General features: G+C 34.7%; 1 protein-coding gene across 1 annotated transcript in view; it reads right to left on the bottom strand.

Moving 5' to 3' along the window:
- The window catches only part of FOCAD (focadhesin), an 87975-nt gene that overhangs the window by 30344 nt on the left and 36229 nt on the right, over nt 1-21402 (bottom strand). The window contains exons 8-20 of the mRNA XM_072404373.1: nt 20667-20873; nt 20442-20529; nt 19365-19573; nt 18147-18407; nt 15356-15460; nt 14540-14641; nt 11716-11846; nt 10972-11098; nt 8282-8416; nt 8125-8175; nt 7887-7970; nt 3634-3766; nt 1310-1498 (exon numbers count right to left, since the gene is read on the bottom strand). Of these exons, the coding sequence (XP_072260474.1) occupies nt 1310-1498; nt 3634-3766; nt 7887-7970; nt 8125-8175; nt 8282-8416; nt 10972-11098; nt 11716-11846; nt 14540-14641; nt 15356-15460; nt 18147-18407; nt 19365-19573; nt 20442-20529; nt 20667-20873 (1822 nt within the window). The remainder of the gene's footprint in view (nt 1-1309; nt 1499-3633; nt 3767-7886; nt 7971-8124; nt 8176-8281; nt 8417-10971; nt 11099-11715; nt 11847-14539; nt 14642-15355; nt 15461-18146; nt 18408-19364; nt 19574-20441; nt 20530-20666; nt 20874-21402) is intronic.

Here is a 21402-nt window from a genome sequence, read left to right on the forward strand (position 1 = left end):
TTAACAAAATAAATAAAACAAAGGACATGAGAAACCTTTTATTTACAGAGTGTCTTGTTTTAATGATGGAAAAGACTTTTGAAAAGTCTGCTTTATCCACTATGATATCCTCCAATTTAACTGGTATCACTGTTGTCTGTCTACAGTTATCCTTAATTGACCATAGAATTATTGCACGGATTTATTGGGCCTCAGGCATAAACAACAAGAAAAGAAGACACCACTGTATTCTTTATTTCACCCTTACATGCTGAACAAAAATGAACATGAAAGGAAGAATCTAATTAACAGACAACTATTCGGGCTGAATCACTAAAACTGCTGAAAAGTAGATAAAGTCATAAAAAATTACACAAGAAATATGAATGTTTTTTATTCTCAACATTTTTTTTTTTATATTTTCCTTTTAGTGTTAAACACATCAGCCCTATTGTGACTATTCAAATGTCAAAAGTACAACAGTAAATTTCTGAGTGAAATCATTACCATGTCCACAGACTGCACGGGCATAATGGAAGGATAAATAGTGGTCATCATTGTCTATCCCATCTTACAACATAAAAAATAATAGATAACGGTGGAGTTAAACTTTAACAGATTCTGGGACGTTTATCCCAGAATTCCTGCAATAGTTATAGTTCCTCCCTGCATTTACTCCACACTACAGTAATAGTTTAACACAGAATTCACTTCCATAGCAGTTACGGTTCATCTTAGGGTAAATTTCCCATCGCAGTTACATTTCATTCAAGGATTTCAATGCCTATCAGTTATAATTCATCCAAAGACTTACTCCACACAGCAGCTACAGTTCATTCTAAGATTACCACCACAAATTAGATACAGTTCATTCCAGGATTCCAATGGAAGGTATAGTTCATCCAAGGATTAACTGCAGCTGCAGTTTGTTATAGGATTTACTCCCAATAGTAGATACAATAATCCCAATATTTACTTCCCACAGCACTTACAATTTATCCCAATATTTACAGTAGTCGGGATTTCCATAGAATTTCACCCTAATTATGGGACATCCCAGGAATTACTTCTGCTATCTGTTAGAATTCACCCCAAGATTTACCGTCCCACAGCAATTTTTGTACTTCCCATGATTCACTTTTCAGTTAGAAATAATCCCAAAATTCACTGCCTGCACCAGTTAGAATTAATCCTAAAACCCACCACCTACAGTAGTAAGAAGTAATCCCAGCATTCACCGCCCAAAGTAGTTACAGTACATCACAGGACACAGCTTACCTACTCATAACATCACATGACAAAAGATAGGAAGTTTTAAGAATATAATCACCTGCAAGTCCAGGTTTTAGACCAGGTTGTTTGTTCTTCTCATACATTTTTAGCATGAAACTTGGGATTCCTGCAACTGTTTTGCCCTGGTCAGATCGTATTATTCCACCACGAAGGGCATTATGGTATATGCCACGAGGCATCCGACTCATTTCTTGCTTCACCAGAGATGAGAGGAAACCTTCATATGCTAAATGAAGAATAAATGCATCACTAGTATCTAAGTGGTTTTTCAGTTGTACAAAAATATTTATGATTTTATTAAAGAGGACATTTTAATTAATTTTTATCTGGAAAAAAAATATTAATATACAAATTACCTAAACCTCAGGAAAAGCCTAATCGTATTTATACAAATGTTTTATGTAGGTCAGTAGTAGGTTCCCTTTAAAGCTATTGATAACAACGCCTTCTAAGACTGCTGGCAGAAGTATAGTATTCTGGAATGTCTTTTTTTCATACTTTGGGCAACCACAAAGTTCCTCTAAACTATGCCAGGCCCAGTATTTGAGATGGTGAACTTCTGAACTTTTCATTCAGTTCCTGTGCCAAATACAAGCCAGTACCACAATTTCTCTGGATAAACTAGCTTTTGAATTTCCTCACATTTTAGTCAAGGTTTACAAAATATGTTTAGAAACATACTGCCACACATTTTTCTTTTTAGAGGCATTACCTAGAGCCCTTTGTCATCTTTGGGTAGAAGTTGTATTGCCTACCCCTAAAAACCTTTCAACCATAAACATAATCTAAAAATCCTGGTAAGAGATGGCCAAAGCCCTTTACCTTCTGCAACAGTCAAAGACACAAATGTGCAAAAAAAAGGTCTGCACAAATATGTACACATACAAACTAAAATACATATACACACACACCCAAACATAACTATTTAGGTGCCACTGAAAACTAAATTCTTAGTATTGATTTTCTGCCAAAACATACAGTGGGCTATCTTTGCAAAAACCATTAAGAGGGAAAAAACAAAAGATCAGGGGATAGAGTATGAATACTGTTTTATATACGTGTATGAGGGTTTGAGGGTAAGATGTGTTTGTTTGGGAAAGGGTACTAGGCTTCAGGTATTCCTGATTAGGTAGTAGTCAGGGAGCATTTATTCATGTTCTGCCTCCAGAAAGGTTTTCTAAAAGCAATAAGTTTGAATAAGTGATCAACAGGGACATGAAAGACCAACAAAACATGGAGTTTGGAGTTGATGGAAAGACTATTCTGAATATGAACAGAAATGGACTCAATACATAATCACTGGCAAATGCTTTTGTAGATTCAGATTTTTTGGAAGGTTGTTTTAGATGTTTAACAGATTCTGAGGAGGTAGAACAGATGGCTCATATGAAGCGGCATGATACCTCTATATGCTTAAAGGTAAATTTAAGGAAAGCTTAGCCTACTGAAGGCCTTAGTGTCAATGCCTAAATAATTTCATTTTTGCTATGTTTAATTTGTTTATGGTTCCTGAAAGAAAAGTAAAACTCTACCTGCTGTTAAAGTATGAGTGGGGAGGAAAAACAGTGAAAGTATTACTACATATTTTATTAAATATCCCTAGATCCAAATTTGAAACTGCATTGGTGTAGTAGTTAGAAGGTTTCAAATGAAATGTAGAAAATAAAAAAACTGTTTGGGTTGATCAGTGGGAAGCAGTTATTTTTAATAAAGATTAGAAATTGGAGCTTTGATGTTGGACAGATATTGCTGACTTCCTCGGGGAAATAGGGACACTGCGTTTGTGCCGGTTCAGAAAGTTTTGGGGTGTTACAGGAGGCGACATACAAGGCAATCCAACCCTTGAGGTAGGCTTTGTCATACAAGAGGGAGAAGTGACTTTTAAAACAAGCATGTTTGTTTTTTGTTGGTTTAGAAGACTTTAGAATAAAGAGATTGAGAATAAGTAATTGGGCGGGGTTATCATTAAAGTGTAACATCCCTTCAGGACAGGAACTAGTGGTGAGTAGCAATTTATTCTGCTTGTTGCAGTGCATGTGGCAAAACTTCAGAAGGGCTTTCTCAGCTCTAGTCACTGCCTTTAGGTTGATTTCTTTATTTTTTAAGGTGGAAGGAGAAAGGTTGGAAAATAGTTTAGATTCAAGAAGTAAGGCATTTTGTTAACCCACATACAACAGAAAACAGGAAATAGTAAAGTGAGTATTAAAAGGGCAGTGATTTAAAGAGGTGCTATATAACTTCTGCAACGCTTACACCTGGAGGAAGGCCCCTGGCTTTTAAACTAACACAGAGAAATCGATAGTAAAGCATATAATATTTTATTAGAAAATATTCCTTTAAAATAAACAATGCATTTCTTACCGGGTAACACAGGTGATGGAGTTAGTGCCATTAGTTTTATATATGAGGAGCCAGGTATGGTAAGGTCTACTTCCTTTTCCTCCTCTTCTCCAGCCAATTCAGATTCATCTGGAGGGATTATCTCTGGCCTAGCCTAAATCAAACCAAATGATTTGCATTGAAAATATGATCTGCAAGTATATATAGCTTTTTAGTGTGGAAGGGAAACCATTTTAAAGATGAATAACTAAACAAAGAAACCTAATACAATTTGTCATTCATGGATTCAGCATTCAGCAGTATGCAAATAAAGTAACATTTCAGGACCACAGATGTCTGTGTCTAAATGTGTTCTACAATATTGTTAAATATAAATGTTTTGTTTCTTTTAATTATCTGTGCAGAACTCTATCTACAGGGATTATGATTTACATGTAAAAAAAATCACTAATAGAAACTATGCAGTCAGGGAGAGAGGCAATGTAGAAAAATTCCTGAAAATATTTTAGGAAACTGGTTTAAAGCAGGAAGACAAAGGAAATATACACATCCTAATAAAATAGTAAATACAAAACCAACTTTATATGTTGGTTAGGAACATTCTGTAGGACAAAAGTTTGATGATCAAGCACAAGAAATATATATATATATATTTATATTAATTCATGACCAGAAGATATCCAATATTTCCTAAAGCATAACTGAAGCCAGGTTTTCTTAAAATTGTTTTATCCTTTAGTATTAGTATTTTTGTGCATCCATATTGTGTGCCCAGCAGCAAAGACAGGTGTAGAAAACTAACGTAACTGCATCCTTATGAAAGTGTGTGCCCGGAGGAAACCCATAAACATGGAAAGAGCATGCAATCTCCTTGCACATAGTGTCCTGGCCACGACTCAAACTTACAACCCAAGGAATCTGAGCCTATGTCCCTGGCACTAATATATCCAGCCCTTGGCTGCATGATAAAACATGGATATGTTTATATAGCAAACACTCTTATTCTACTATCAGCATATGTTATTTTATTAAAAACATGGTTTCATTAAATGTGTACTTCAAAACTTGGACTTTCACAATTCCTCATCTGCATATATGGAAATCTACTATGAAACCTCATTTAGCATAAATGTATTTTTTTTTAAATTATATTATGAATACAACATGTGGGTGCTTCTCTGTGTAATCATTTAATATACAAGTTGTTTCTAAATTCCACATATAAATGTGCCAAGAGGAGCCCAGCATAACCAACTATATTACAGATTGCAGGGCTACAAATTTCGTATATTTTGTGGCAGAATATTTTGCTGTCTGGGCATAGTTAAAAATTGCCTGAACTATGGATTTGTCTAGAATTTCCTATAGGTAGCCCAACAAAAGCCAAAACAAACAATATAGGAGTGTTAGCTATATAACCCACATCATCATGTACCCTAGGATAAACCTTATCAATTCTAATAAATGACCTGTGATCACCTGGTGTCTTGAATTAAGCAATCAATACAAGAACAAAATGTTCAACTTTCATCAGTGAAACTGGGTGATCCATAAAACCGGGAATGGATCTGGCTTAGGATTCAAAACATTTGCTAGCAAATAACTTTGAAGAAGTCCATTCTATGTTTGCTGGATCACCCAGCTTGACTGATGAAAGTGTATACCTTCCAGCCTTGAGAGCTTTAATAAATCAGGCCCAATATGTCTATAGGGCCTATGCTGTCAATATCTGCAGTTGTAAATGCAGTAATGTTATAAGAGGAAATAATAATTTGCATTTGCAAATTAGGAAAACACTGTATTTTATTAAAAATGTGCTGATGTACTTTAGTAATAAAAATAATGGGATATTGTTTGAAATTTCCAAAGAAAATAGAAACTAGGGCAGACCTAAAAACAGATATATACCTGCCTGTGCTTACACAAGATGCATAGGAACAGGGACCTATTAGAGTCCCAATACAAGGCACAAGACACTATACTCACAAGCAGTATCCAGAACACCCAAAATAATTGCACAATGCTCACAATTGGGAACATTGCTTGATTTTATGGATCTATTTGTTCAGCTTATCCAGTATGGCGCTATGTAACCTACAGCAATCATGTTTCAGATTGTCTTATATAAAAGCCCAATAATGCTTATAAATTTATAAGTTTATTTTTATTTTTTTATATTTTACTTTTGCCAAAAACATTCTTTTTTTCTGCTCACCCAGAATACTTGAACTGAGCACATAACCCTATTTTCACTCTATAACCTAGGGGTTGGTATTCAATAATCTAAGGATACTAGAAGATCCACATCCCCTCTTGGTACTATTATATTTAAAAAAAAAAAAATAAAAAAATAAGAAGGAGCCTTGCCCCGGCCAGAGCTGTGGACCATGTCCCCTGTATGAATCGCAGGCTCAGGGCAGTGGGCGGGTTGTGTCTCTGAACACAACCCGCCCACTCTACCATCACATGCTTAGACCTGCCATGGGAGAGTGGGCAGGCTCTTGCATTATGACATTACTCTGGAGGAAGTTTCTTCTCCTTTGAGTGACACACGGCTCCCCGCACATGTGCGGTCCAGAGTTCGTAAATTTAGTGGTTCTAGTGAGCTCCAAAAAGTTTGAGGCCACAGCTGCAGAAGGTGAAGGCAAATCTTTAATTGTAGCAGGACACACAGAAAACAAACACAGACAGACAATACACACAGGTGTTAAAATGTCCTATTCTACCTGAAACTAGATAAAAAAAACTATACAAACACTTTAAATCTAAAGCAAACCCATGACCAATAAAGTATTCTTTGTTTACTCCTGGCTATTCATTGCCCTAATTACCACAAAAACAAAGTATTTGAATTTCCAGACATATATTTTAACCTGTATTCAGTTTTGCATCACTATTAGGTATTAGGTATAGCATTTTATGTTATTATTAATAGGGTGATCACTATACTGCTGTATCTCCAACAGGACAGGAGTAACAATATCCAAGTTGAAGGACAGTAACAAGATAAAAATGTCAGACTATGCAAAAAAGTATATATTTTAGTTACAAGGAACATCAAACTAATGGAAATACTTTTCATAATACGTAATACATAAAACATAGAAAATTCTAGTCTTTATTCAACTACTGAAAGGGTTGTACAACACTATGAGAATGGCAAGTGCAATGAAGGTTATACGCAAAAATTCTTCATGACTCTGCAGATCCTATTAAAATTGTTAAAAGGCATGTTACAAAGTGAACTCTTCAACTCTATTAAGTCCTCCTCACTCAGTCTATAGAAGGTGCTTGCTATGTGGCAAGGTTAACATTCTGGTAATTAGAAAGGAATTATGATGGAGTAGGCTGTTGAGATAATCAGTCCGAGTGATTCATTTACTTCTAGACCTTGTGAAAAGCTTTCTATGGCCTGTAAGCAGCAAACACATTTCCCCAATTAGGGATGCTATTGTTGGTGAACACAGACTTATTGACAGCAGCTGAAGATGAGTTTACATGAGACAAAATAAAAAAAAATCAGCACTTTCTAATGGTAAAAGATTTCAGCACCTTCCTTGGCCATTGTACCAGTGAGACTTCCTTTGCTGTCAGAATACTAATTTGAGGTACTCAAATATATTTATTATTCCTTACAATGAAATATAGGCACGAGCAAACATAAATATTTGTTAATTTTTTTTTTAATGTTAGACAAAGATCACCAACCCAAAGGCCAAGGTACGGTATCAGGGGCAGCTTCTAAAAATCATCACCAATGTGAGGACACCTGTTTTTATTACACATCTATAAACATCTATAAATACAAAAATATATAGAAATATTTTTATCTTTATAAACCTTTATAGATATCTAAGTCTGCAGATGCCACAAGTTCTAAATGCTATTTGAAAAGCTCCCCTGAACAATAATTTGCAGAGATGCAAGGATTCCCCTGCATGGCACTGCTGCTGGGGATGTATCCTTTAGCCACCAGAGTAACCTGTATGACATAGCCCTAAGACCCTGGGAAATATAAGTAGATATCTAAGAACTCTCTTACTCTAGGTGTGCCAGGTGTAATGCAAATACCAAACAAAAGGATTACAAGAAATAAACATATCATGGTAATACTAAGTAATGTTTCATTTAATTTTCTCAATGAATATAGTATGTATTCATGTCAATGAGTTCCCTTATATTTAAAAAAATAACTTTTTTTTTAAACAAAAATCTTGTTACTCTGCAATGAAAGCTGCAATTCATACACAAACAGTAACAGATCCACGACTAACCTGCTCAGGCAGATGAAGGATATTATGATCATCAGAACTAAACTGTCCCAGTGATTTGTATGCCGAAGTGGACACAGCAACATCCTTAAAGAAAAATGAAATTCAGATTACATATTTAATGTACAGCGACAAAGATCAATCTTATATCATGCCTCTAAAGATTCTTAACAATTTAGAAATTATACACCATAATATAATTTGCAAAGTAAATAAAAGATAATCATATTATATTTCTTACCTTACTCTGAGTGTGACTCCAGAGGATGCTGATAACTTCAGCTTTAAATTTCTGCAGGAAAAAATAATGCTTGTACATAACAAATAAAATATAAAATGAAAGCAAAAACACAAACTGAGAAATTGTGACCTAAAAAGTATGTAAAAGATGTGTTTACCTCATAGTCTTCTGTGTTAACGATTAAGGAGGGGACCAATGCAAAAAGCTCATGTAATACTTTGAGAACATGAACACGCTTTTCACATGCTAGCTTAGGAGATAAAGCATTCCAGGTAGAACGTATGTCCACAACCTGAGGAAGAGAGTATGCAAAGTAACATAAATAAACAGCATTTTTTCTATAGATTAACACTAAACTGTTGTTTTTTTAATATTATTAGATTTTTATTTCAATATTTGAATTAGGTGAATTTGCAAAAAAAAAAGCTAATTGAATGAGCCTTTTAGTATGTGTTAGTTTAAAGACCTGATTTCTTTGTCTAGTTTGTAGCTTTATGCACAGTATATTAGAAAGCCCGTATTTGCTCTCTATATGAAAGTTCTGCTTCCAGCTTAGAAGTCTTCCAGTTCTGCTTCCAGCTTAAAAGTGGAGACTGGAGGAATTCCATACTTCAGTACAGCATTATTCTTAGTTTTATTAGTCTTATTATCTGTTATCTATATATATATAATTTTTTTTGTTCTTGATGCATAGTAATATAGCTTTATGCTGCATTTACATGGAGCATCTGCCGAAAAGCTAGCTAATTCTATACCTAGCAATACGGATCCCTATAGTCAATACCCATTCTGCATGAACTACTAAATAGGATTAAGAATATATATATTTGTTGAAACCCCCAAAAACACTAAAACATTAAAAAACAACATAATTTAGAAATGCTTATATGTGTTTTGTTGAGTTATGTGAAATTTTAGTGGAGCTAATTCTTTATTTTTAAGCACATGAATTTCTCTTTTTTTGTCTTCTACAATTCCCTGTACTGTAGCACTCAGATGGGAAGAAGCAGCAACACCTGGGGCCACTCAGATGTCCTGCAGTGTACATGTACCGACAAGGTACATGCTGACAGGAGAAGAGAGAAAAGACTTCAGTGGTCTGTTGCTCCTAAATCACTGCTCAGAATTTGGGGCAGGGAGTTTACCTAGCAGTGTTTCTTTACTGGTGTTTAAATATTAACAGCAGGTTATGCGTAAAATAAAAAGTACACTGGAAGGATGTTTTTGATGTTTTCTTTAGCATATTTGGTCAAGAAAACATTAGATCTTTATTCAAACAGTGCCTACAGTTAAAAGTGATATACATGAACAAATGGTAAAAAAAATTACTATGATGTATTTTTTCTTCTTCTTATCCAAATTAGCAAAAACGCAAATCTGTTGTAGGAGAAATAAGTACAACCCAACATTTATCATCACTTCCAATCCATGGGAATCTGGTGTTCCGTATCTTTAAGGATAATGTACATTTAAAATTAAGCTATTTTTTGTTTACATATCAGTGTGTGTGGTATCCTCAGTGCTACGTAAGATGTTGGTGCTTTATAAATACAGTTTAATATTATTATTATAATAATAATAATATTAATACTAATATGTCAAGATCAGCAAAAAAACTCCTCACAGCACTCAGATGAGAATTTTGGATGTTCATGAGTTTCAAAAGGTATTTAAAGAGATTGTGAATTTTTTTTACCAAATATTTCCACTGTAGGGGAAATAATCAATAAGTAGCAAATATTTCAAATAACAACTAAAAAAGTCCAAGACTGGCTAGACCACCAAAATCAGGCCAAGGGCTGCCTGATCCTGAGGGATGCAAAGTTAAACTGTGGCACCTGCAATAAACCGTGTATGCTCATAGAAAAAAATACAAACATTAAAACTGCATGGAAGGAGTGCCAGAAAAAAAAAGCTTTTACTGTCCAAAAAGAACATTAAAGTTTATAAGACTACAGTATGCCATGAAGCATATAGGCAAAGATCAACCCTTCTGGAACAATATGCTTTAGACTGATTTGTTAATCCATAGAACAGTATACATTCATTCAGCACAAAGCCAAAACAACATTTGAGGAAAAGAACCCCATACCAATTATGAAACATGGCGATCTTTCAACATAAAATAAATATGAAGCAGACTAAAAAATCCACAAAGGAATGGTTCCCAAAAAGAGTTGGAAGGTTATGGACCGGCCTCTGCAAAAATCCCTGATTTATGTTGTAGAGGATTTGAAACATGCAATTCATAAAGGATATGCAAATTGCTTGCAAACAGTTTCTTAAAAAGGGTAATACCAGCTTTCACAGCCAAGGGTGTACTTACTTTAACCACAGTACACCATTATATTTCTTGACATTAAATTGATTTTTTAAAATAAATTATGCAAACTTTCCTTGTGTTTTTATTCAAGTATTTCACATTTATCTATAGACTTTGTTTGAACAAAGATCTAATGATCACCCGTTTGAATATGTAGGCAAAGTCAGTAATGTGATATACATGCTTTTTCATATTACTGCATGCCGATGTTGTGCTTAGCTGTGTTTTCATAATTCTGTTTTAACTTAGGTAACAACTAACATAAAGTATATTGCATAAATTCAATATAAGACATTTACAGTAATTCATTTCAATGATGGAATGGTTTGAGATTTTCCGAGTATATTTTATAAATCATGAAAAATATTTTGTATATTTACAAATGTAATAATTATGAATTCTGGTAGTAGTAATTGAAATATTTAGTTATACAGTATCAGTTCAAAATATTAGAATTACATCATAAAGAAATTTACTTGGAACTGGAAAGCTTACTAATAGAGAACAAGTTAACGTTCACTGACCTCAGCTTGGCACAGCGCATGGAGGCCCTGCAACACCAGGGCAACAGGAGTGGCTTGGTCAGGCTTTGGGCATTCATTTAAAACTTGAGTGATAGCAGCTAGCATGTCTGCCGCATGTTGGTAAGGCCTGTGTAGCCAACAACACAACATAAAGTTAACAAGAATAACAAAGACATAAAACATTTTAATATAGCATATACTATAAATGAGAGAGGTTTCTTTATGAAAAATTGGCCAAGTCACTTTAGGATCAAAGTATCTTGAGAAAAGATGTGACACAGCCTAGTGTAAAAACAACAGATGTTGGCAAAATATCTTACTCATAGTACCAATTTAAAAAATGTTTTATGTAATCTGTGCAAAAGTAAAACAAATACACACAAACAAGTACAAATAGGCAATACTAAAACATGTTCTTTATGCATCGTTTGTTAAAATTGCTTATTTGTCAGTCTATGAAAAGTTTGACAGACCCTCATATACTGCCATACAATGCTATACAACTTCTGTTAATAAAAAAGTAGGTTTATTAATAATAATATCAATATTAATAATATAATAGATTCACTTTTAACACAGCTATTTTTATATATCCTAGAAAATCATACCATTTTACATATATAATTATCCATCTTATTTTTACTGCTCCTGTCGTAAGAGCTGTACAGAATACCTAAATTACTTAACATTTTAGAAATTTTAGCTAACTCTAGGTAGTTTTGGTATAACTAAGGACAAGTTTACCTCTGTCTGCATATATCTCGGATAGTTGCTGCTTTTGCAACCGTTTTCTCCCACTGAGTTTCTTTGCCAGTTGATAAACTCTGGGAATCAGCAACAGCAATTAGCTTCTGAAGCTCTGGGTAGACTCTGTCCTGGAACAAAATTTGCAGAGCAAAATAGTCAAAGCTTTGAAAATGTCAGAGGGAACAGTCTCAGAAAAATAGTGTAACCCCACAACAACCACTCAGAGCTACTTTTAACTTACTCATTGCTTTAGGGGGAACTAGAAGAGGTAACGGTAACACAGACTACTTGTGTCATTTTGGAAAATAAATGTTACCACTATTAATGTCTAAAACACCATATTTATTTATTACATATTTATATAGATGAACAGAAATTTGGCATAAAAAGTGGTTAATCAAATCTTGCTTTTTTATTTTCACAAAACACAGTTTTCTTGAAACTTGAAGAATGTAAGGGGAGAAAGAAAACATATTTTGGCCAGTTAAAAAACAACCTTGCTAAAAAAAAAGGGCGAAAGGTAATAGTAAGGAAAACTATATTTATAACTAATGTCTGCAACAACTTTTTTTTATATTTAAAGTTGATTATGTTTTATACATCTATTGTTTCTCTGTGTATACAAGCTCTATTTTTCAAATAAAAATTTAATGTGTAACTGTTAATATGTTGACGTGTGATTTACACAGCAACACGGGTTTTCCAAATCATCAAAAGCAGTAAGTACCCTTTAGGACAAACTGATTGCAAATTCAATTAAATTGTGATTCAATTGGTTGAAAGTGTTTCTAGTTTTGTTTTCCTTAAAACCAAATTGTATACATTAGTATATATTATGGGCACCTATAACTATACTTTACGGACACCACAAACTTAACATAAGTCTGGAGAGTTGCTGTGGTTTCCAGTTTGTGTGGAGTCGATATTTGAGCAGAGTTTTTTCTCTAGCCAAGATGAGACCATTACCATTTCTAAAGTTCTGTTTTGGGATTTTTGATTATCTAATTTGAAGTTTTAATAAATAGTTTATTCTCAAACTACTGGTTTTGAAGAAGAATGCTGTCACAAAGAAACATGTAGGCTATTTATACCATTTAAAGGTTATGAGTTTTTGGAAGTTTAAAAGTATTGGATAAAATTTTTTACTTTTGGAACTGAGAAATTTTTCACTAAGAGGGAGGACTTTGATTGATTTTAATATTTGAAATTATTAAAAGCATCTAAGGGTTAAAAAATGCTTTTACCCTTAAAGATGAGAATGAGGATTTTCATTAAAATCATTTTTATTTTAACATGTAATTTTGCATTCCCAGAGAATTTATTTAAAAACCCATACAAATGAGGGTGCATTATATGTTCTTATATGGGCACATTTAACATTTTTAAAGTTTAATTGATGGTAGTACAAGTCAATGCATAGAACGTAATCAATAAAACCTCCTTTTTATGCATCTTTTCCAATAATATAAAAGGTATATATATGAGCATATCATGCAGGAAGAACATATGCACTCCTGCAAGATAAAAGGGATGTTTCGGACAAACCCTGTAAAGCACCTTGCACCTCATACATAGAATTGTGCAAAAAATAGGCTTTTACATGAAGTTGTGCAAAACAGTTTGGATTGTGTGGTAATGCTGTTCTTTAAAAAAAACACACTGAAAATACAATGCTTCAACTAAAATCAATCTGAAAAACACAATTTTTTGCACAGTTCATAAAAACAACTGGAGGCTTAAAGACTAAGGCTACATACACAAGTGCAATAATTATAGTTGGAAACAAACGATCAACCAAGAATTGTCTGGTCGATAACAAAAAAGTGAACAACAACTGGCCAACGACAACGATGAACTAGGAATGTCGCTGGAAACAAACGACCGTCCCGGCAAATTTGATTGGGCGATATCGTTCGCTATCTATTGTGTGTATGGTCTTTCAGTGATCATGGATAGTTCTGTGGTACAGTTTCTCTGGTACACGTCATTTCCTGCATCATTCAAACGATCGTATCTAGTGTATGAACATTATTGGTGGATTATATTTAAACTATCATATCAGTACAGCAAGTACAGAATCGTGCACTATACAATCCATCAAAATATTCGTTGATCGTTCGTTTTCTAACGATAACTATTGCACTTGTGTACATAGCCTAATACAAACATAATTAAAAACAAATGTAACAAATACAACACACTAATATCACAAATAAAAAGCTGATAGATTTAAAGTTACAGAGAAGAGAATGGGAAATAAAAACAAAAATCAAATCCAAAGTAAGGTTTATCACATTCCTAAAGCAGTGTTTAGTATTATAACCCAGTAAGTATCCCACTCAAGAAATGAGTCAAACTCAAGTGTTCACTAACTATCATATCATATTGTACACTACACTATCATATTGTATATTGCAACTTTGGCAAATGAATAAATAAACTACCCATCACATCTTGCAATTAATACAATCTCTAATAAAATCATGTCTATCTAAAAAATGAAAGGTGGATGAAAACACTTGCTGTTAAGGCAACACTTACATCATAAACAAACCCAGTGACAACATTTAAAAACCCAATGTACTGAGCCAGGTAAAGGGTGGTCTCTTGAGAACAGAAAAATGTAGTAAGACAAAAAAAAAAAAAAAGACAATCACATATGGAACCAGACCAACCAGCATTTACAAGTAAGGATTTACAATACTGTATGTACTACACATTAACTGATGTTTGTGCCATTTAGTAAAATACAATGTATAATAACAAAATAAACTATTAAATGTGTCGGCTTCTTTAGGTAATATCGGCATACTCTTAATACCTGTTTCTCCCACAGAGATGTCATGAGGCGCACGGCAACTGGTTGAAGCCTTGAATTGCTACCAATCATGTGTAAAGATCGAAGGATCTGAGGCACACATACCTATGGATTAAGAATGATATCATAGTAAATATAATCACCTATTAGTAAGAGTCTCTTTTTACACCCCGATAATTTGCATAACTGTTTTGAGTAATTTTTACTCCACACCCCCTCTTGTGTTATGCTTGAACTTTTGAAATAATTAAAGACACAACAGAATATAAGGAGAAAATAGAGGGTGCAAGGCCAGCTTCTGAGGGCACATATATGAATTCAGACCTACGGTTCCACTGCGGTACAGTAATAGGAAAATGGAGGGTTTTTGGACGGAGGGAGGAACATGGGGAAGGGAGGAAAGGGGCAGAATGGATGAGTTGGGGAAGGGATGATGGAAGTAGGAGGCAAGGAAGAAGAGTGGAAATCACTTTCAGTCATTTTTAATCATTAGAAATGTTTGATAACCCCCAGGAACAAGACTTTAACATGGTGGATTAGAACAGTAAGACCAATGTAAGATAATGATTACTTGATTTAGGTTACAATGTTCTGCACATTCCTAATGTTAACTAAGAAATGCATGCTAGGTACATATTTATATTCTAAACTCTCAACAAACTCTGTTTGCATCTTTTGAAGATCCTGCATTCAGCCCTATATAAACATATGGTTCCCACTTATATGTATATTTATTTACATCACTGTATGCATACACTATGGTTGAACTCTTGAAGAAATCTTACTTGCTAGCAATATCAACAAAAATGACATAGTCACCTTGTGTGTCCCCAATGCAGGAAGAGTATACAAAATTTCTCGCAATAACTCTGGCTCTAATGGGCGTCCAAGCCTAAACATCAAAACTGGCACCAGATAAGGGACCTAGAAATCAAATTGATCAATGAGAAACATTGAGAATAGTAGTACTAACAGTATATATCATATACACAATTTTAAAACCCATGAAAAAAATATATGATTAAAATATTTGACATTGGTTTATTGATTGTCAATTACTAGTCGACAATTACGACAAAATAAATAATTTGAACGTCTCCATCTACAATTCCAATAAGAGGAATTCTTATTCTCTAATTAGTTATTATTATGAGACATGCAAATTATCTCCTGCTTACAAAGTCTACTGTGCATGGTTTAATATATTAAATTCAACATATTATTTTTTGCTTTGGGCAACAATAATAGTTTTTATTTTTTTCAGACACTTGGTTTGTGAATATGGTTTCACAAAATCACATTGTAATAAAAAATGCCACAAGGAGTTGTGTTTAGCATTAAAAAGCACAGAATGCATTCCTGCAAGCCAGAGGTAATCATGGATGAGAAAGGGTAAACTGCAGACACTTGCAATCCCTGAATCATCCAACAGCTGGATAAGTGCACATGACGAATCATTAGGTTCAGACATAAGTGGACCACTCAGAAGATGGCGAAACATGTTGCTAAGCAACAAGGGGCATTTTGCGTCCCATCTCATTCCTAAATATTCAGCAGCTAGGTCATTTGTCTAATTAATATCATGAAAGTGTGTTTTATCCCCGCATCCTCCCCTCTGTCTTTTAACTGCATGTAATTTTCCACTGTCCATTGCTTCAGTCAATGGGTGTGAAAATACAGGCCTGGGAAGAAAATAATAACATGCATGCTGACAATAGTGACTAATTCGCTGAGGAGCACAGAATAGGTGCCAATGAATTTTCATCCCACTAGGAGAAAATGAAAACGTATGCATTTTTCACACACAGTTTAAATCAATACCTCCCAAGTAGAAGAAGATCAAGAATTACATATCCATGATTCTCTGTTTGTCACGAATACAGTAAACCTTAGCATTACTCTGATGGTCTGGTATGTAATATAAAAGCAGAATGGAAACACAAAGCAAAGGTTATTTATCAAATATATATTTCATTTGTATAAATAATACAAAAGAAAACATGTCTAAAAGCCAGTGCTTTCAAAAGCAACTGCAATTTTAAACTTCACAAAGTTATCACCTCTTTATAACCGGTAAACCTTGTATACTCTTTCATGCTATTTGCATATTTAAGTATTGCAAGTAACACTAATATTTACCTATGCCAATATTCTGCCTGACATTGTCTTCATCTAACTTCTTCCAAAGAAAGCTGGCACCATTTCTGTTTGGGCATGATCCACTATCAATATTTATGTTCTCAAAATTATTCTTCTAGATTATACAACTAAATAACCCCCTGGTGCATCTGTACTTGTCTTTGTGTTTTGGGTTGTTTATAAACATGTTAGGCCGAGCCAATGATTATTTTCTGGAGCAGGGCAAACTAAGGAAAATCCTCCTTCAGCTTGTCAAAAGCTGATGACATTATTTTACGAGACTGTACCTCTCAGCCAAGGCAAAATAGCTAAAAGGTACTTGCTTAGCACTTTTTTGTAAATCCAATCACTAAAACCTCATAAAAGCTTTAACTTTTTAAAATTTGGGGATCCTGCCATGAAGGTCCTTTTTCATGCTCTTTCCGTTATAGGGTGATAATCATTTCCCATTTGTGCTCCTGTACTGTCACCTTGTCACAGACAGTGCTGATGAAGCGTCCTCCTAATGGAAACTACAAGCAGTCATGCAAATATACATTGTTCACTATTGTCAATATCAGAATATAGCACAAGGACAAGAGTGTGTTGCCAACACACGAGAGAGAGCGTGTAGACAGAAAGTGGCTGAAAATAATTAACTGAACCAATCACATGGCAGCAACTCAATGTATTTTCAGAATGTAGACATTGTCAGGATGACCACTTTAAACTGAGAATGGGGAAGAAAACAAGATGTAAGTGACTTTGAACATGGCATGGTTGTTGGTGCCAGACAGGCTGGTTCGATTTTCAGACACAACCATCTCTAGGGCTTACACGGACAAAAAAATTGGTCCAAAAAACAAGGCTAAATATCTAGGGAGTGGCAGTTCTCTACACAAAAATGCCTTGTTGATGCCAGAGTTCTGAGGAGAATAATTAGAATGGTCTGAGATGATAGAAAGGCAAAGAAAACTCAAATAACTATTCATTACAACTGAGGCATGCAGATTTGTGATTGCATAACACATTAAATCTTGATGCAGGTGGGCTACAGCAGCAGTAGACCCCACTCTGCTCCACACCTGTCAGCTACGAACAGGAACCTGAGGCTAGAGCTCGAAAGAGCTCATCAAAATTGAACAAGAGAAGACTGGAAAAATGTTGCCTGGTCGAATGAGTCTTGATTTTTCCTGTGCCAAAAATCAAGACTCAAGACTTTTTAGTCTGAACCCAGGCTAAAAGAGATATGGAGACTAGATAATTTTATTATTAAATAATAACATTAAACAGTATTTATATAGTGCCAACATATTACGCAGCACTGTACATTAAATAGGGGTTGCAAGTGACAGATACAAACAGTGACATAAGAGCTTACAATCTAAGAGGTGGGGGAAGTAGCACACAATAGGAGGGGGTATAAACCGAAAAGAATTCTAATTTTTCCCCACTCATCATCAATGAGAATTAAATACAGTATTATTTGTACCTGAGATGCGTCAGCCTTGGCAACTTCACTGGTGACTTTGAGTGCTTTGCTTAAATTCTGTCCTGATTCATGAATGAGTAGATATCCCAGCAGCAGTGATATATGTGAAGGGACACATGTTGTGTACGACAGTATTGATGACACAGAGGACAACCAGTCATAGGAAGCACTATGGTCATCTTTAAATTTGTTTACCATGGTCAAAGTAACAGCCATTGTACAATGCCAACTTGATATGGGAAAAGACAGCATCTCCACAGCCTAGAACGAAAAATATATATATAATCAGTAAACAATCCAAGCCTGGATTTAAAAAATCTTGTACTCATTAGATTGACCCATTTTTAGGTCTTATATAATATGACTATAAAAGCAACTACATACATATGGTCATTAAAGTGGATTATGGAAATTTTTAATATATCCTTCCTCATATGACAAGCCCAATCAAATGGTAGTAAGTAAACGTGGTGAAATAGATATTCAAGCCTACATAAAAATAGGTAGTTTTGGGTTCTCCAATGGGGAGGGCAGTAATGCACAGAGAAGGTGGGTATCAGCATCTCTAAAACTATTACAAAGTAGCACAACATAGCTACAAAATGTAAAACGCAGTGAACCTTTCCTGAAACCTTTGTCACAAAGAGAGTAAAAAATTGGTAAAACAGCAAATAAATGAGAAATCTAGTAAGCACCAGAAAGAAAATAAAAAGCAATCATTAAAACAAAATATAGAGGATAAAGAAAAGAATCACCCTCTTAAAAATATTCACATTTTCTTTATTTGCAGCAAAAAAAAATCCAGTTCAGTTTACTCAGTACAACTTGTAAACATCCAAGAAAAATATTATGATTTTATGTAATTTGATCTATAAAAGATTCTTGTTTTTAACTGATACATTAAAACAATATTGAATATTCCTTGATATTTTTGTTCAAGTTCACACCAATTTGAAGACGTATTTTTGACTGTAAGGTTCTTTCTGTGGATTTATTTGATTAGTTCAGCATTGGTAGTGCAAATGAAAGCAAACCATCAACCATGGACTGGCACAAGTCAGGATATAGATAGCAAAACAAAAACCATGCTGGTTCATTTACCAAAATTTTAGCGCTAAATATGTTTACACAACATTTACAATTGTTACAGAAATACTTGCTTTTTGTTTTAAATCGATAAAGCTCTGGCTATGACAACCATTGCAACATTTGAATTACCAATTTCTCTGGTTCTATCTCCCTGTTGTCTACATCTTGTATTTTCTCCAATATTGTAAGGGCCAGTTGCTGCAAAGAAGACCCTCCATCCTTCACACTGAAGCAGTCTGCCAGGCCTGAAGTTGACACCACCAGCAATATTGGCATGACTAGCAGTCGGGCCATAGGTAGCATTTTCTTTTCTGCTGGAGTTTCCAAAATGTTAAGAGCTGTGAAGAACCAAATGATATTATTACATAAACCATCATAGGACTAATATAAGAATCAACATTAAACATAATATTAGTGAAACACCTAAAAGAAAATGAACAAGTCACGACTGCATTCACCAACTGAATAAAGTTGGGAGTGCTGGACTTCGAAGCACAGTCTCATGCAACGGGCCTATTTAAAACTACAGTATTTTAAGAACATTCTTGAAAATATGCTACAAGTGATATTACCAGAAGACTGGTCATTATTGGCAGATTTTGATTTACCCTGGTCATATCGGTCCACATATAGGTTTATGTGCGGACAAGATTTAGTTTATGCCAGAACTGTTTCTCCCCAAAATGGGAACTAATAAGCAGCTTGAAATGGACAACGCAGCTTAGAAAGTAGTCAAATACAAGTCAGAAGAAGGTCAAATGAAAAGCAAAATAGCGTGTCAAACTCTAAAGGACCTCAGAAGTGTGTCAAACTGAAATTATATTGCAAGCAGAAAGCATGTGAAAGTGAGCTGTATTTGTCCATCAATACAAGCTGGGAGTTCATTAGTCCCAACCCATACAGTCAGGTAAATGTCTTTGGGATAGAGTGAAGAAGTGTTAGAACACTCATCAGTTGTATGCAATCCCATTGGTATTTCTCTTTGTTCCTGATCCAGAAACAAGACAGGAAACAATAAGAAATTTCCCAAACCCCATGTTTGATATATGTTCTAATGGAAATAATTTTACAATAAAATGTTTTTTCTGATGACCACTGTCACTGTAAAGTTTCACATTTTTCCTCACTAAAAAAAATGGAAAAACAACAGTTAGGCTGATTTTGCATGTTAATCAGATAACAAAACATATTTTAAAAGAATCCTACCTAGATTCAATATTTGTCTTTGCTGACTGGCAGGAGCCTGTAGTAAAAGCAGGCTAACCCCAACTAAGGCCTGCTCCACTGGAAAACTCTAGAAGAGAAAAGAAAAATCACAAGAAAATATAAAACAGAATGTAAGGCAAAGGGAAGTGTTGCAATTTCTGAAATAGTCAAAAATGTTCACCAGAGTTTCAAAAAGTCTAAAAGAGATAGATTGATTTTACATACTTCCTTCAGACGGAGTAAATTTTGTTCCAGAAGGTGTATGAGTGCAGAGCAGTCTCCTGTGATTTTCAAACTTATATCACATGCACAGAGGGCTTGAAGAGATAACTGGCGCAGCTCTTCTCTAAAAAACTCAGAATATAGCTGAAGGCTAGCACACAGATCCTTCATGTACATGGTCACTTCTGTGATCTGGGTCCAGTTTGAAAGCTGTGAAATAGAATACAGGTATTTAGTGCAAAAAACAAAAAAAAACCTTACTCAATGTTAATCCACCTTCAGTGTTCTCCCCAGAAATTTTGTTCAGCTGGGTGGTAGGAAGCTGTAGCCGGGTGGTAAAAAAGGGTGTGTGGAAAACACGGCAAATTTAGTGCTCCCAGTTGTTTATGCCATGGGTAGCCAGTAACCTCTTATTGTTTCAATGTTCTACCTTCTACCAATTATTTGTTACAACTTTGTAATGCCTGCCCTGTTAATATATCCAATTTTTCTATTCTATGTATTTTGCCACAACTGTCCTATGCCATGTATTGTGACCCAACTTCCTAGTGTTCTAAGTTTTAAGAGTGTAATCCTTTGTAATAGTGTAATAGTATAATGAATGTGGTGTAACAAGTGAGGCTTAGCTCATATTAACAGCAAAAAATATTTACCCCTTCTGAGTGACTTCTGGCAACTGCTAGGCCCCTAGGATTGGTAACAAGCCATAAGTGCTGGGCACCTAGGATTGGTAACAGGC

This window comes from Pyxicephalus adspersus, chromosome 3, assembly GCF_032062135.1.
Source record: "Pyxicephalus adspersus chromosome 3, UCB_Pads_2.0, whole genome shotgun sequence".
NCBI lineage: Eukaryota > Metazoa > Chordata > Amphibia > Anura > Pyxicephalidae > Pyxicephalus > Pyxicephalus adspersus.